Source organism: Marmota marmota, unplaced genomic scaffold (assembly GCF_001458135.2).
Source record: "Marmota marmota marmota unplaced genomic scaffold, marMar, whole genome shotgun sequence".
NCBI classification, from domain to species: Eukaryota; Metazoa; Chordata; class Mammalia; order Rodentia; family Sciuridae; genus Marmota; species Marmota marmota.
Window position 1 is genome coordinate 144,856 of NW_026000253.1, and position 14,120 is coordinate 158,975.

The window sequence follows — 14,120 nt, forward strand, 5'->3', positions numbered from 1 at the left end:
CAAAAAAGAATTTCTGTTGAGGAGGCTCAGAGAAACTAACAGTTTTCCCTGATTCAGTGACTTTATTTGGCATTGGAAGTCAGGGGCTCAGGGAAGAGGCAGGTTTGTTCTAGAATATACCGAAACATATTCTGAGCTTGGCTCCTGTTGGAGTAGGGGTGTGGTTTTGTTCAGCAGGAAGGGTGGTGCAGTGGGCAGCAAGTTCTCTTGCCAACAAGGAATTGATGGATTCCTAGCCCAGAGTACAAGTGAGCAGAGTGACTAAGGGGCAAGGCAGAAAGCAAGAATTAAGAGACACTGACGGAGGCTCTCGTGTGCTGCTGCTCAGCTGTGGCTTTCTGGGCAACAGCATTTCTGATATCAGCCTGCAATCCCTGGGTTCTAGTCAAAGGAGTTACTGGCATGACTTGGCTCTGTTTGGCTAAGTGTTTGGGAAATGGCACTTAAAATTCAAGATCGTGTCTGCTCCTTGATCCCCCTGGTTTGGCTCTGCTGTAAGGGATGAGGGAGTAATGTTTGGGCAGAGGCCACCATGGTATCAATACTGGTAGTAAAGAGGATGCTGATAATAATAACAACAATTGAGACAGTCACTGCCTTGTAGCAAACCCTTGCTAGGCACCTGAGCTGTATTTATTATCTGATTTCTTCTATACAGCAACCCACTGATATAGATATTACTCTTATTCCTGTCTAAAAGAGATTATCAGAGAAGATCTCAGACATTGAATTCATAGAGGCCTGCATTCAAATTGCAGCTCTGATTCTTTAAGAGCTTAGTGAACCTCTCTAAGCTTCTGCATTCTCAGTTGTAAAGCAGAGGATAGCAATCTCTTCCATTGGGATTAAATGGACTATTGTAAAGTACCTGGCATATTGTAAGTCCTCAGAAAAGAATGGAGTAGGGCTGTCATTATAGCTTGGTGATAGAGTACTTGCCTAGCATGTGCTAGGCCCTGGGTTTCATCCTTAGCACCTAATAAATAATAATAATAATAATAATAATAATAATAATAATAATAATTGTAGAATAGGGGAATGCCTAATTCCTTCCTGTCTATACCACTAGTTAGAGCTAGGTGATCCTGGCAAAATCACCTCCTCAATAGTACTTTCTTTTGCAGGGCTTGCTTTATAGACATCAGTGGTTCTCAAAAGCATAGGTCTTATACAGAAGCACCTGAGAAATTCTTAGCTCAGAATCCAGCCAGACCTAAAACTCAAGGATGAAGCCCAGTGGCTGGTGTGGTAATAATACCCACCAGGTGATGCTGGTACACATTCAAGTTTGAGAACTGCTGATTTATGAAATGGTCTGACTGAAATTGAATCAGCCCTTTAGGGCCCTTTTTTAATGCTGATATTCCATGAGTGTGTCTCCTGGCAGAGAGCCATATACTGATTCCACAGGGACAGGGACAGCCCAGAAGCAACTCCAAACTTACTCATGGCAAAGAAATAGTGCATAGCCCCCATGTTTTTCTCCCGCTTTTAATCTTAAGGATGTTTGCTCATCTTTCTTCTATATGTCATTTTGTCCCCCCAGTTTACCATGTCCCTATGGCACTCCACTATCCATGTTCTTCTGCATTTCACTTTTTGCCTTATCGCCCTTTCATTTGTGACATGGGTAGCTCTGGGATGCCTGCCTTCTTCAATGTCAGGGCTGGCCAAGGTGGGAAAGGGATCTGGTGGCTCGGCTAACTAACCAGTGTACCCTGTGTCTTACAGTGACGTGTGTGTGCAGTGGTGTCCCCTCTCCCGGCACTGTAGCACCGAGAAAAGCAGCTCTATTGGCAGCATGGAGAGCCTGGAGCAACCAGGCCAAGCCACCTATGAGGGCCACCTCTTGCCCATTGACCAGAACATGTACCCCAATCAACGGGACTCAGCCTATAGCTCCTTCTCGGCCAGCTCAAATGCATCTGACTGTGCTCTTTCCCTCAGGCCAGAGGAGCCAACCTCCACAGACTGCATCACACAAGGCCCAGGGCCAAGTAAAGTCCCCAATGTCCGGCCTAATGTGGCTGAAACCTCAGGAGGTAGCCAGCGCACCAACGGGGGCCATTTGACGTCATCTCGCTCACAGGAAGGCCACCACCCAGGGTCTGCCAAGGGGGTCAGGGGCCCACCACAACCTCCAGTGAGGCGGGACAGTCTTCAGGCCTCCAGAGCCCAACTCCTCAATGGAGAGCAGAGCAGGGCTTCTGAGCCTGTGGACTCCTTGCAACAGAAGGAGAAAGTGAATTTAGAGACAATGATGATTCCCAGGAACCCTAACAGGTTCTGCTGCCTCAGTGGACAAGAGCAAATGACAAAGGAGGGCCATCAGAACTGTGAACTCAGCCAGTCTCCCGAAGCCAGCCAGCAGGGCTCTGAACATCTACTGACAGAGGCTGCAGCCAATGTTCTTGGTTCCCCTAAAGCCTGTGAGAAAGCTTCCACCAGAGTTTCTAGCCCACTCAGTGAGGCTTCAGCAGAGCTACCTAAGACTTCCTCCTTTGGCCACTTTCCACACCTCACAGGACCTACGGGACATCGCCACAGTGCCCCTGAACAGCTGCTGGCATCCCACCTGCAGCATGTGCACCTCGATTCCAGGGACAGCAAAGGGACAGAGCTTCCCACTGGGCAGGATGGACACCAGTGGACTTTGTCCCCTTTGCACAACAGCCGCAAAGGGAAGAAAATTCCATGTTCCCCTCCAGGAGGAACCCAGGACCAGCCCAGCAAAGAAAGAAAGACCAAGCCAATGGAAGATAGGCCTTTGGGTTCAGGACACCAGAGCCAAAGCAGTTCTACACATGGAGAGACTGATGGACACCCTCCAGAACAAGGTTTCCTAGACCCAAGCAGAGCAAGCAAAGCAGGCAGTGAATTGGCCAGCCAGCAGCCCTCTGCCTCTGGCTCTCTCGTTCAAACCAGAGATTGTTCTTCAAGTGCTAAAGTAGCTAGCAGCAAAGAGACAACTGAAGAAGGGGATAGTGAGCCCAAAGAATGTGGCCGGGTGGGCGGTAGGCGAAGTGGAGGTCCCCGGGGTCGCTCAATCCAAAATCGGCGGAAAAGTGAGCGCTTCGCTACCAATCTGCGCAATGAAATTCAGAGGAGGAAGGCCCAGCTCCAGAAGAGCAAAGGCCCCTTGTCACAGCTGTGTGACACTAAGGAGCAAGTGGAAGAGACCCAGGAGCCTCCCGAAAGTCCTCCACTCCCTGCCTCTAACTCAGCTCTTCTATCTTCATATAAAAAACCCCCTAGCCCCAGAGATAAGCTCTTCAACAAAAGCATGATACTCAGGGCTCGGTCTTCAGAGTGCCTCAGCCAAGCTCCTGAGAGCCACGAATCTAGGATAGGCCCAGAGGGACAAAAAAGCCCTGGCCAGAGGTCTGGCCAGTCCTCTTTGGGCCTAAACTCCTGGTGGAAAGCCTCTGACACATCCTCAGACTCTGAGAAAGCAAATGCTCATCATGGAGTCTGTGGAGGTCATTGGAGATGGTCTCCAGAGCATAACCTGCAGCCACATGTGGCACTAGCCATGGAAGGCCCTTCCAGCCCAGGTGACAACAAGGAATTGAAGACTTCTCCTGTCCAAGCTGGGGAGGAAGCCATCCTTTTGCCCTTTGCAGACAGAAGAAGGTTCTTTGAAGAGAGCAGCAAATCCTTATCCACATCTCATTTGCCAGGTTTAACCACTCAGAGCAACAAGACTTTTAGCCAGAGACCAAAACCTATAGACCCCAACTTTCAGTCAATGAGCTCCAGCTATCGGGAATTGAGGCGCCATCCCATGGACCAGTCATATCACTCCACAGACCAACCGTATCATGCCACAGACCAACCATTTCATTCCATATCACCCCTTCAGTCAGAAACTCCTACTTACTCAGAATGCTTTTCAAGCAAAGGTCTAGAAAATTCCATGTGTTGTAAGCCACGGCACTGTGGTGATTTTGATTACCACAGGACCTGCTCTTACTCCTGCAGTGTTCAGGGAGCTGTGGTCCATGACCCTTGCATTTATTGTTCTGGGGAAATCTGTCCTGCCTTGCTAAAGAGAAATATGATGTCCAACTGCTACAACTGCAGGTGCCACCACCACCAGTGTATCCGGTGTTCAGCTTGCTATCATAATCCTCAGCACAGTACTCTTGAGGACAGCAGCTTGGCACCTGGCAACGCTTGGAATTCCAGGAAGCCACCAGTGCAGGTGAGGACCTGGTTCTAGAGTGGGTGAACTTCATTATTGTCTGTGTGAAGAGGAAACTAGAACCTTTTGAAAACATGATAGTTGTAATTCCTGGTAATGAGATAGCCATTGTTTCCACCAGATGATTGTTTAGTAACCTTGAGCAAGACCCTTAGCCACCAACATCTTAACACACCTGCGCATCTTGAGAGTTAGATACAGTAACTTTTGGTTCACAGATGAATAGGACTGGGATTCTATCCTGTGAAATTGGAATCTGGATGACCTTAAGTGAGTCATTCAGCTACCACAATTTGAAGTTTCATATTATTATTATTATTATTATTATTATTATTATTTACCATGGGTCACACCTAGGGGTGCTTAACCACTGAGTCACATCCCCAGCCTTTTTAAATATTTTTATTTTGAGACAGGGTCTTGCCAACTGCTCAAGCCTCACTAATTTGCTGAGACTGGTCTTAAACCTGTTATCCCCTTGCCTCAGCCTTCTGAGCCACTGGGATTACAGGTGTGCACCACAGAACCTGGCTAAGTTTCATGATTTGTTTTAAAAGGGAAAATAATGTTTATTTCCAGTAGTAAGAAAAGTCTTATCACCTCATCTCCAATGTAGAAGAAAATCATGGCTGCCTCATGGATCCATTTTGAGGAGAACCCAAGAGCAGTTTATAGAGTGCTAGGCCCAGAGCATGATACAGAGCAGCACTAACTGCCTTTAATTTCCTATTTTAAAATTATTTGATGCTGCAAAATTGGAGACCCAGGTCCAAACTGTGTCCATTGGAGACCCATGTCTAAACTGGCTGCTGTTCTGCCTTGGTCATGACCTATCACCCTAACACAAGACCTTACCATCCCCCAGGGTTCTTCTGGGAGGACCTCCTAAGTCCTTACCCACCCACTCACTGCCAGATTCCTTCCCCCATGACATCCTTAGTGACACATTTTGGCTGTTAAACCAGAAGTCCATTCCTGTGTCAAATTGTTGTTCATAGAAGATCTTTGAAATTACTTTTAATGTTTGGAAATGCTTAATATGTATTATTTGAAAAAAGGAACTTCAGGAAAGAAAGAAGCCTTATAAAAAAGAGTACAGACCCTACAATTTCTTTTATATGAAGTTCTCTGATAGCTGTTCCTAAGGGGAAAATTTCATAGCAGGGCTTAGAAATGGGATATGGCTCAGCAATGGGCTGGAAAAGGGTATGGGAACATGTTCCTAGATAAAGTTTAGAGTTACACAGGTGTATTCACCAAAACTCAAAAAATGTACACTTAATATCTGTGCCTGTCATGGGAAGTAAGTTTTACCTAAAAATATTATAAGTGACTATCAAACTTTAATAAGTATGCTGAAGTGCTTTTGAAGTATAGTGATATATACAAGTCTTTTTTATAGCTTTGAAATCTTAGATATTTTGTTATACCTGTCCCTAAGATGTCATGGTTTCGATGCTACTGTAAACAGTATTGCTTTATTCATGTTGATTGAAAATTCTTTGTCACTACCCTATAGAAATACAATTATTGGTCTTGTGTCCTGCAACCTTGCCAAAGTCACTGATTAATTGTAGTTGCTTTTTGGTAGGTTATAAAATATTTTGTACATAAGCAATCATGTTATCTGTGAATGGAAAGAATGTTATATCGTCCTTTCCAACGTATGCCCTTTCATGGGGGGGGAAGGGAGCCTTATTGCACTGTCAAGACCTCCAATGCAGTGTTTAGAGGAAGTGGCTAGGGCAGACATTGTTGCTTTGTTTTTAATCTTTCAGTGTTAAGTTTAATGTTAGTTATATGCTTTTGTTGTAGATACCTTTATCAGGTTGAGGAAATACCCTCTGATTCTTGGTTTCAGAGGGTCTTTATTAGGAGCAGATGTTGGATATTTTTCAAATGCTTTTTCTGTATCTATTGAGATGACTATATATTTTTTCCTGTTTTGTATACTGGTATGGGTGAATTATGTTGATTGGTTTTTAAAATAGGAACTAATGTAGCATTGCCAGGATAAAATCCACTTGGTCATGATGTAGTATCCTTTTTATATGTCACTAGATTTGATTTGTAGGTATTTTGTTAAAGATTTTTCTGTGTTTATCAGGGATTTTAGACTGATAAACCTTTGTCTGGTCTCTGTATCAAAGTAATGCTGGCCTTAAAGAATGATCTGGGTAGTATTATCTTCCCTTATATTTTCAGAAAGAGTTCATATAAAATTGGTATTATTTCTTCCAGAAATGTCTGGTAGAATTCATCATCAAAGCCATCAGGGCCTGGTGTTGTCTTTGTGGGAAGGTTTTAAGTGACAAATTTAATTTCCTTCACGGATAGAATAGGATCAATTAGGTTGTTTATTTCTTCTTCAGTGTGCTTTGGTAGTTTGTGGCTTTTAAGGAGTGTGTCCATTTCATTTAAGTTTTCAAATTTGGGCGGAATGAAATCGTTGTAACTTACTTTGAAATGTATCAAGAATTTAAGATGGACTGGTGGATGGATAGAAGAATACACAGATACAATAAGGCAATTGTAGCAAAATGCTAATTGGAAAATCGAAATGATGAGCATATGGGTGCTTGCTATACACTATAAACTCCTTTCAACTTTTCAAAATATTCACAATGTTGAAAAAAAGGAGAAGAGGAACTAGAAGGGTCCTGAAGCTAGAACCAGATTTCCTGGATTCAAATTCCCTCCCCAGAATTCACAGTGCCTAAATATTCCCATCTCAAAATGGAGTCCATAGCAGCATCTACTTCAGAAGTTGGTGGTGAGGATTAAATGATGTCATGTGTGTAAGGCATTTAGAACAGTGACTGCCAGACAGTGATTAACTTATAAGGCAGCTATTAAGGTAAAGAGAGAGTTTGGATTAGCTTGAGAGATTTTGGCTAAAAGAAGGACTCACAAGTTGATGATAGAGAAAAGGGGCCAAAGACAAGCAGGAAGTGAGGAGATGGTGGCTATAGAGATGTCAGCTCAAGGCCAGCAACTGTTTAAGGAAAGGAGGTGTAATTGGCAGGTGCAGAATTGGCAGCAGCAATGTAGGTGAGCCTGTGCCTATACCATGCTTTTCCTTTTGTCCTTGGGGGGAGGGACACATTGGGTTTCTAGTGCCTGTTAGACTGGTCAAGCAGGTCTGCTTAGACATTAGCCTTTCAAACACATGGTTGGCTATCTAGGAGTTACTCTGTGCCTATTTCTATCCCTGCCATCTAAACCTTCTACCCCAACCATGCAGGACCTGGGGAGAATTTGCAGCATGAGTTAAGATACTCCAGCTCTGGTGACAAAGGTAATTGTGGTGGCTCTCTCAAGTTAGATCTGACATCCTGCTCCTTCTGCCCCTGGAGAAGATCAGGGTGCTAATCAGCTCTTATTCAGTGTTATTAGGAGAACTGCAAACAGCACACATTCACATCCCACATCTCATGCCAGTTAGTTTTGCATGCATTGAAGATGATTTCACTTAATAGTAGTATGAAATAATTTATAATAGGATCTTAATTTTATGGGAAAGGAAACTGAGGCTCAGAGAGGTCACACATCTCAGAAGTGGCAGAGATGGGATTTGAATGACATAGTAGTAAGTGACATTTGAGAGTCCACTGGGCACCAGATACATCATTCCAGGTGCCCTGGATGTATCAACTCATTGAGTCGTCAAGCAATTAAGAAATAGGTTCTCTTTTGCTACTAGATAGCTGGGGAAATGCAGAGAGAAGTTGAAGTTACCTGGCTAGTGAAGGGCAGGTGTGGATTCTGAAGCCATGCTATCTAGTTTCAGAGGCCAAGTTCCTAAGTATGCCACACTGCCCCTCCATAATCTGATCACATATTACAAGGTATGGACAGGAAGCCCTGCCTCCCACTGTGGCTGAACAAATTGTGGTATCTATTGGCATCTATATGGTATGTATATGGGCATCTCACAAGGTTGTTGAGACACAGTCTAAGGTATAAGTGATTAGAGGCTCTCTGATATCCCAGATATGGGCAAGGACTGCTTTGGTCTTTTAAAAAGCCAGAACCAGGAAACAAACCTCACCTTTATCTGTGGCTACTAACATCCAAAACCTTCTACATGCCAACCACTGTGCTAGGTATTCTCTGTGCTTCTCATTTAATTCTCACTTCTGGCAACCCAGCAAGACTAGATAGCAGAATCCCTATTTGCCAGATAGGAAACTGAGTTCCAGAGAGGTGGCAGAATTTCCCTCAAATATCACTGCTAATAAGTGTCTTAGCCAATATGTCTGACACCAAAGAACTATGTTTGCTCTACTTCACCAGGCATCTGAACCCCAAAAGGGAAGCCTACTTGGGCAAAAGTAATAAAATTTTCAATGGGACTAATAATGATAATGTTGGGAAAAAGGAATTTGGAAGACCAGTGATGTTTAGGGAAAACTGTGCATTCCCATTGAGCAAGCTCTGAGTCTAGGCCCTGGGTCCTGGATACAAAATTTGGACAGGCCTGAAAAGCAATTTTGCATTCTGTTTAGAGTTAGAATAAGACAACAGGGACAATTTTTTTTTTTTTTTTTTTTTTTTTTTTTTTTTTTTTTTTTTTTTTTACAAATGGCACCTTATGACTTGGCCTGGGAGGAAAAGAGCTGCTTGGTCATAACCCTTAAGAAAAAAAAGTCGAGTGTAGAAACTACTCCTGTAGAGTTGGGACTATGGCATCTGACATTTATGTTCCCCACAGATGAGCCAACCTCAGTTCCTGCCATTGGGTGAGCAGAGGAAGAAGAGCCCCTGCAGGACAGGGGTGTACTGGCATGCCTGCCTCCCTCTGCCCACCCTGGGGGAGGGTTGGTGCAGCAGGAGCTCCCACCCTCAAAGCCCACTCAAGGCCAGAGCTTCCAAGAAGATGCTTTCTGTATTGGAAGAGGCAGGAGGAGCAAGCAGGTTCATCTAGGAGAATAAACAAAAAGACCTCCATCCCTCAATGCTGGCAAGAGCCAGAGCAAACAGCAAACATGCTAAACTGGTTTTTAAGGTGGTTTGGGAGGGAGTGCAGAAAGAGGGAAATGCAGTATTTCTAGACTACAGCGTCCAGGTCCCTGAGTGCTCTCTGAGTCTCTGCATGCCTGCAGCAGCTCAGCAGGCCTCCTGATAGAAAGGCAGCCTTCCAGGTACATATTTCAGTAGCCTGCCTAGGACTGTAGATGGTACCAACTGTGGTGACCTGGCCAGGGACAGGGTCCTGACCACCTCACTGTTTTGAAACCATCTAGCTACCTGGCTGTTCAGAGTTCCTTAACTTATCAGAATTTTGCTTTGCAGGAATTTCCTGGGGACAAATGGAAATCAATAACAGGAAACAGAAAGACCAGCCAGTCAGGGAGGTAAGTGACCTCTTAGGGATTTGGGATGAGTTAGTGCCTCTGAGGCTTCAATAGAAATTGCTAAGATCTTCATTCATTGTGCTTAGTTTCCTTTGAGGAAACTGGTCTGGTATCCACACCAAGAAATTGGTGCTAGAGATGTAATCCAGCCTGCCCCCCGACCCCCTGATAGCTGGATATAGAACTGATTGTGTGCTAGAACATTTTGGAATACAGAGGAGTCAGGTAGTATATTGTGAGGCATTATGCCCATTAGCTTAAAGGCCTGAGGCAGCCCTCACCATGTCCAAGGATATTTGGGACAAAACTGCTGAAAGAAATGTGAAGGCATAAATTGTGCCTGCCTTGCCATTGGCCGTGGGGCAGTTGGAACAGGCAGGGAGGAGGGAGGACTGTCTAGGTACTGTGGTGCCTTTGCCCCAGAGTTGTTTGGGGCACCTGTTTCTTGGGTTCTGCCACCTTTCTTTTAATGGGACTCATTGAAAACTTAAGGTCTGCTCATTAAAAGTCTGGGGCCTGATCATGTGGACTGTAGGTTATAATTCCTGGAGGAAGACAGGGATATTTTTTATGAATGGTGCATGTGGTTTGGGATAAGGAGAAAAGAGCTGCTTTCCCTTAAGGAAAAAAATACCCAGTGTGGAAAGTCTACCACTGTAACATGGGGCTCATGGCACTGGGCACTCATGTTCCTTAGAGATGAGGTGCCCTAAGTGACTGCCCTAAGTCACTATGAGATACAGAAAGTTGCCATCTCCTGGCTAAAGCTCTTTTAGGTAAAAATCTCACATATTCTTTCAGCCAGTTTTTTCTCAACTGAAATGATACAACGGGCACTTAAATTGTATTGATTCTTAACTCGAACTCCAAAATAAACAAGAGTACAAGCTGTGCTCTGTTCTCCAAGGTGAAGGTACCAAGAGAGAGGACTAGAATCTAAGGCTTCTGATCCCTGAAGAGTCTAGAGTTCATTCTAGGTGTCTGTATTATTCCCTGTGATTTGATGGCATGGTCAGGAATTATTTTGCTTTTTCTTTGACTGGGAAACCTGTTCATTTTCTGGTTGGCAATGGGAAATTGGGGAATCCAATATATGTGGATCATCTACTAAGCACAAAGCATTGGACTGAATCTTTTGACAACCATAGTTTCTTTTGTTGCCCATTTTGTAAGTGAGATCCAGAGAAAAGTCATATAACTTAGCTGAGGTTACAGAGCTAGCAAGTGATGGAACTAGATTTCGAACAAATGTTTGTATGGCCCCAAACTCATGCTTTTTTCCATTCTGCCTGCTTCAATTAGGACCCCTAAGAAAACCTTTCAAACATATCCCTGGTATCATGTCTCAGGGGTCTAGGTCTTGGGTGGGGATTCTATGGGATTTGGGGGGATACCCTTGATTCCCCAGCTCTAGGCTGACTTGTACCATGTCCTTGTGGAAATCACTTCAATCTAGCAAGCCTGCCAAGATTCCTATATTAAACTGAGACCCTTGAGAGGGAAGACCATGTCTTAGATATGGACATAACCACATTCTCCATGTCTGACAATAATGCTAACATTTCTTAAATTCCGTTCTTTGTTCTGGGCGCCATTCAAAGCATTTTACCAGTATTTATCACTCTGACCTTATGGGGTAGGTACTTAGTAGTTTCTCCTTTTGACATAACAAAGTAAGTCCCACAGCTAGTAAGTTGACTAGATCCAGTCAGTCTAGCTTCAGAGACACTATAGTGCATGACAGTAATTCTCTGAAATGGTTCTCTTGCTGCCTAGTGAAATGAAGTAAGAGGACTTTATTTAAAACCTGCCGTATGTACTGAATTTTGGTAGGCAAGGTGGGAAATACTAGTGAAAGAGCAGCAAGACACACAGGACCTGCTCACAGCTTCAGCAAGGAAGACCAATCCACTGAAAGTTCAACAGCAATGATAATAATATATTACCACTTGCAAAACGACCTATGTGCCATGAACTGAGTTACACATGTTATGTAATGTTTTATGTTCCCTACAATTCTTCCAGGTAGGTATTATTACACTATGACAGCGAGCCCCAGACTTCAGACTATGAGACAGAAAACACCTGGGGAGTTTGATGAATGATGATGGGGAGTTGGGCTGGGGTTGTGACTTAGTGGTAGAGTGCTTGCTTAGCACATGTGAGACACTGGGTTTGATCCTCAGCACCACATGAAATAAATAAGTAAAGGTATTATGTCCATCTACAACTAAAAATATTTTTTTAAAAAAAGAAAAACAGGGAGCTAGTTGGAAATCACCCTCAGGGAGTTTGATTCAGCAGGTGGGGAGTGAGGCTCAATATTTCCTTTTCTAACAAGCTCTCTGGGTGATGCTGATGCAGCTGGTCCTGGGATCACACTTTGAGAAATACTAACTCAGATGAAGAAGCTGAAGTTCAGGGAGGCTAAGTAATTTACTCAATGTCTCACAGGCAGGAAAGAGGCAAGCCCATACTTAAGCCCAGATTTTACTTACACAATTGACAGAAGATAAAGCCTTGTAAAATACAGGGTTTCAACAAGATGCTCCTGGCACATGTTAAAGGGTCAGTACATGATAAGTATTATTGTGCCTTGTGTAAATTCACTGTAAGGCCAAGAAACTGAAGGTTGGGAACTACAGGATGAAAGGCCCATAGAGAATACTAAAGCAGAGTATGTTGGAAGAATCAACATCACTGGTTGAGTTTTGGCCTTCAGTTAGTCCTACCTGAGTTCAAATCCAAGCTCTTCTAATTACTAGCCATGTGGCCTTGACAAGTGCCTCCCCTCCCCTCCCAGTCTCTTTTTTCCCTCCTTTCCTCCCTCCTTCTTCTCTCTCTCTCTATATATCTCTTTCTCCCCTCATTTGCAAAATGGGGTAAGAGTACCTATAATCAAATGATTGTTGAGTCTTAAATGAGTTTATATATGTAAACTCTTGAGAACAAAACCTGGCACTTGAGACCCTCAGCAAGTTTTAGTTGTGATACTAAGGAGAAGGAAGAGGAACTTCAGCAGCAATAAGATAAGAAAGGTGACTAGTAAAGCCTTGGACCAGAAGGGGTAGGCCTTCAGAACTGGATAGGATCACAAACATGGGCGCAATTAAAGATCACCGATCAACAAATAGTGCTAAGATAGAGTTAGATAGGAGTAAGAAACTCTGGGGTACTATTGCACCATATGGTGATTACAGATAAACATAATGAATTGTGCATTTCAAGAAGCTACAAGAAAGGATTTGGAAGGTTTTCATTATAAAGAACTGATAAATGTTTAAGGAAATAGCTACATTTAACATGATTTCAACAGTATGCAATGCGTATGTGCATCAAACATTGCATGGAGCACATTAATATGTACTTTTATGTTTTTATGTATCAGATTAAAAAATAAATTGAGAGACTGAGGCTGTAGCTCAGTGGTAGAGCACTTGCCTATCACACAAGAGGCCCTGGGTTTGATCCCCAGCACTAGAAAAAATTTAATGAATTAAAATTAATTAGAAGATCAACAATCAGGTAAGTGAGTTCATAAATGTGGTACCTTAGGGAACTTGGCAGTATTTGCAGCCTAGATGACTTGAAGTGAGACCAGTTGTGGCAGTGATACAGGCATGGAGGAGTGTGGCATGGCCTAGACTGGGGAAGTACAGATACAATAGAAACGGAGCAGAAGACATAGATAAATATGTGAGATATTTGGGGAGAAAAAGTTTGTTTTGATGAAAACAATATTACAGGAAATTAAAAACAGAAGAATAAGGAGACTTGTTCCTACCACCTTAGCACTCTGATTATTTTCATTTCCCTGCCTGCATCATCTATAGGTATGGAGATTATTTTTGGCATGGTTATAATAACTATGTAGATGTGCTTTCCTGTGTCCTGATTTCCCCGACCAAACTGCATTATGCAGTACGGCAAACAATTTTTCATGCTGCTATACAGACTCCCTCAATATTAGTGGCTATATAATATTTCACCAGCTTAATGTGTTCTAATTTGCTTAATCATTCCTAAATTGTTGGGTAATTAGGTTGTTTCCAATATCTTGCTATTATAATGTAATGCTGCAGAAACATTTTGAATAGCAATAGCCTTTTTCTCATTTTGAATTATCTCATTAAAAACAATTATCTGGAGTTGGGATTACTAGTTCAAAGAATATGAACATTCTTATAGTTCTTTGTAGATTTCACCAAATTGCTTTCCCCCGGAAGGGTTTTTACACTGCCATTAGCAATATATGAGGATAAGTTTACCCTAAATTTTGCCATCATTGAAAATTTTCTTTTTGTAATGCAATAGGTGTAAATGGTACCTATTACTATTTTTTTTTTATTGTTGGCTGTTCAAAACATTACATAGTTCTTGATATATCATATTTCACACTTTGATTCAAGTGGGTTATGAGCTCCCATTTTTACCCCATATACAGATTGCAGAATCACATCAGTTACACATCCATTGATTTACATATTGCCATACTCCTGTCTGTTGTGTTCTGCTGCCTTTCGTATCCTCTACTATCCCCCCTCCCCTCCCCTCCCCTC

At 43.0% G+C, this 14,120-nt stretch overlaps 1 protein-coding gene across 5 annotated transcripts in view; it reads left to right on the top strand.

Moving 5' to 3' along the window:
- Positions 1-14,120, top strand: part of Shroom4 (shroom family member 4) — a 96,146-nt gene that overhangs the window by 49,992 nt on the left and 32,034 nt on the right. For all 5 annotated transcript variants that reach the window (XM_048796629.1, XM_048796633.1, XM_048796630.1 and 2 more), the window contains 2 exons: positions 1,732-4,204; positions 9,500-9,561. In XM_048796629.1, coding sequence (XP_048652586.1) covers positions 1,732-4,204; positions 9,500-9,561 — 2,535 coding nt within the window. The remainder of the gene's footprint in view (positions 1-1,731; positions 4,205-9,499; positions 9,562-14,120) is intronic.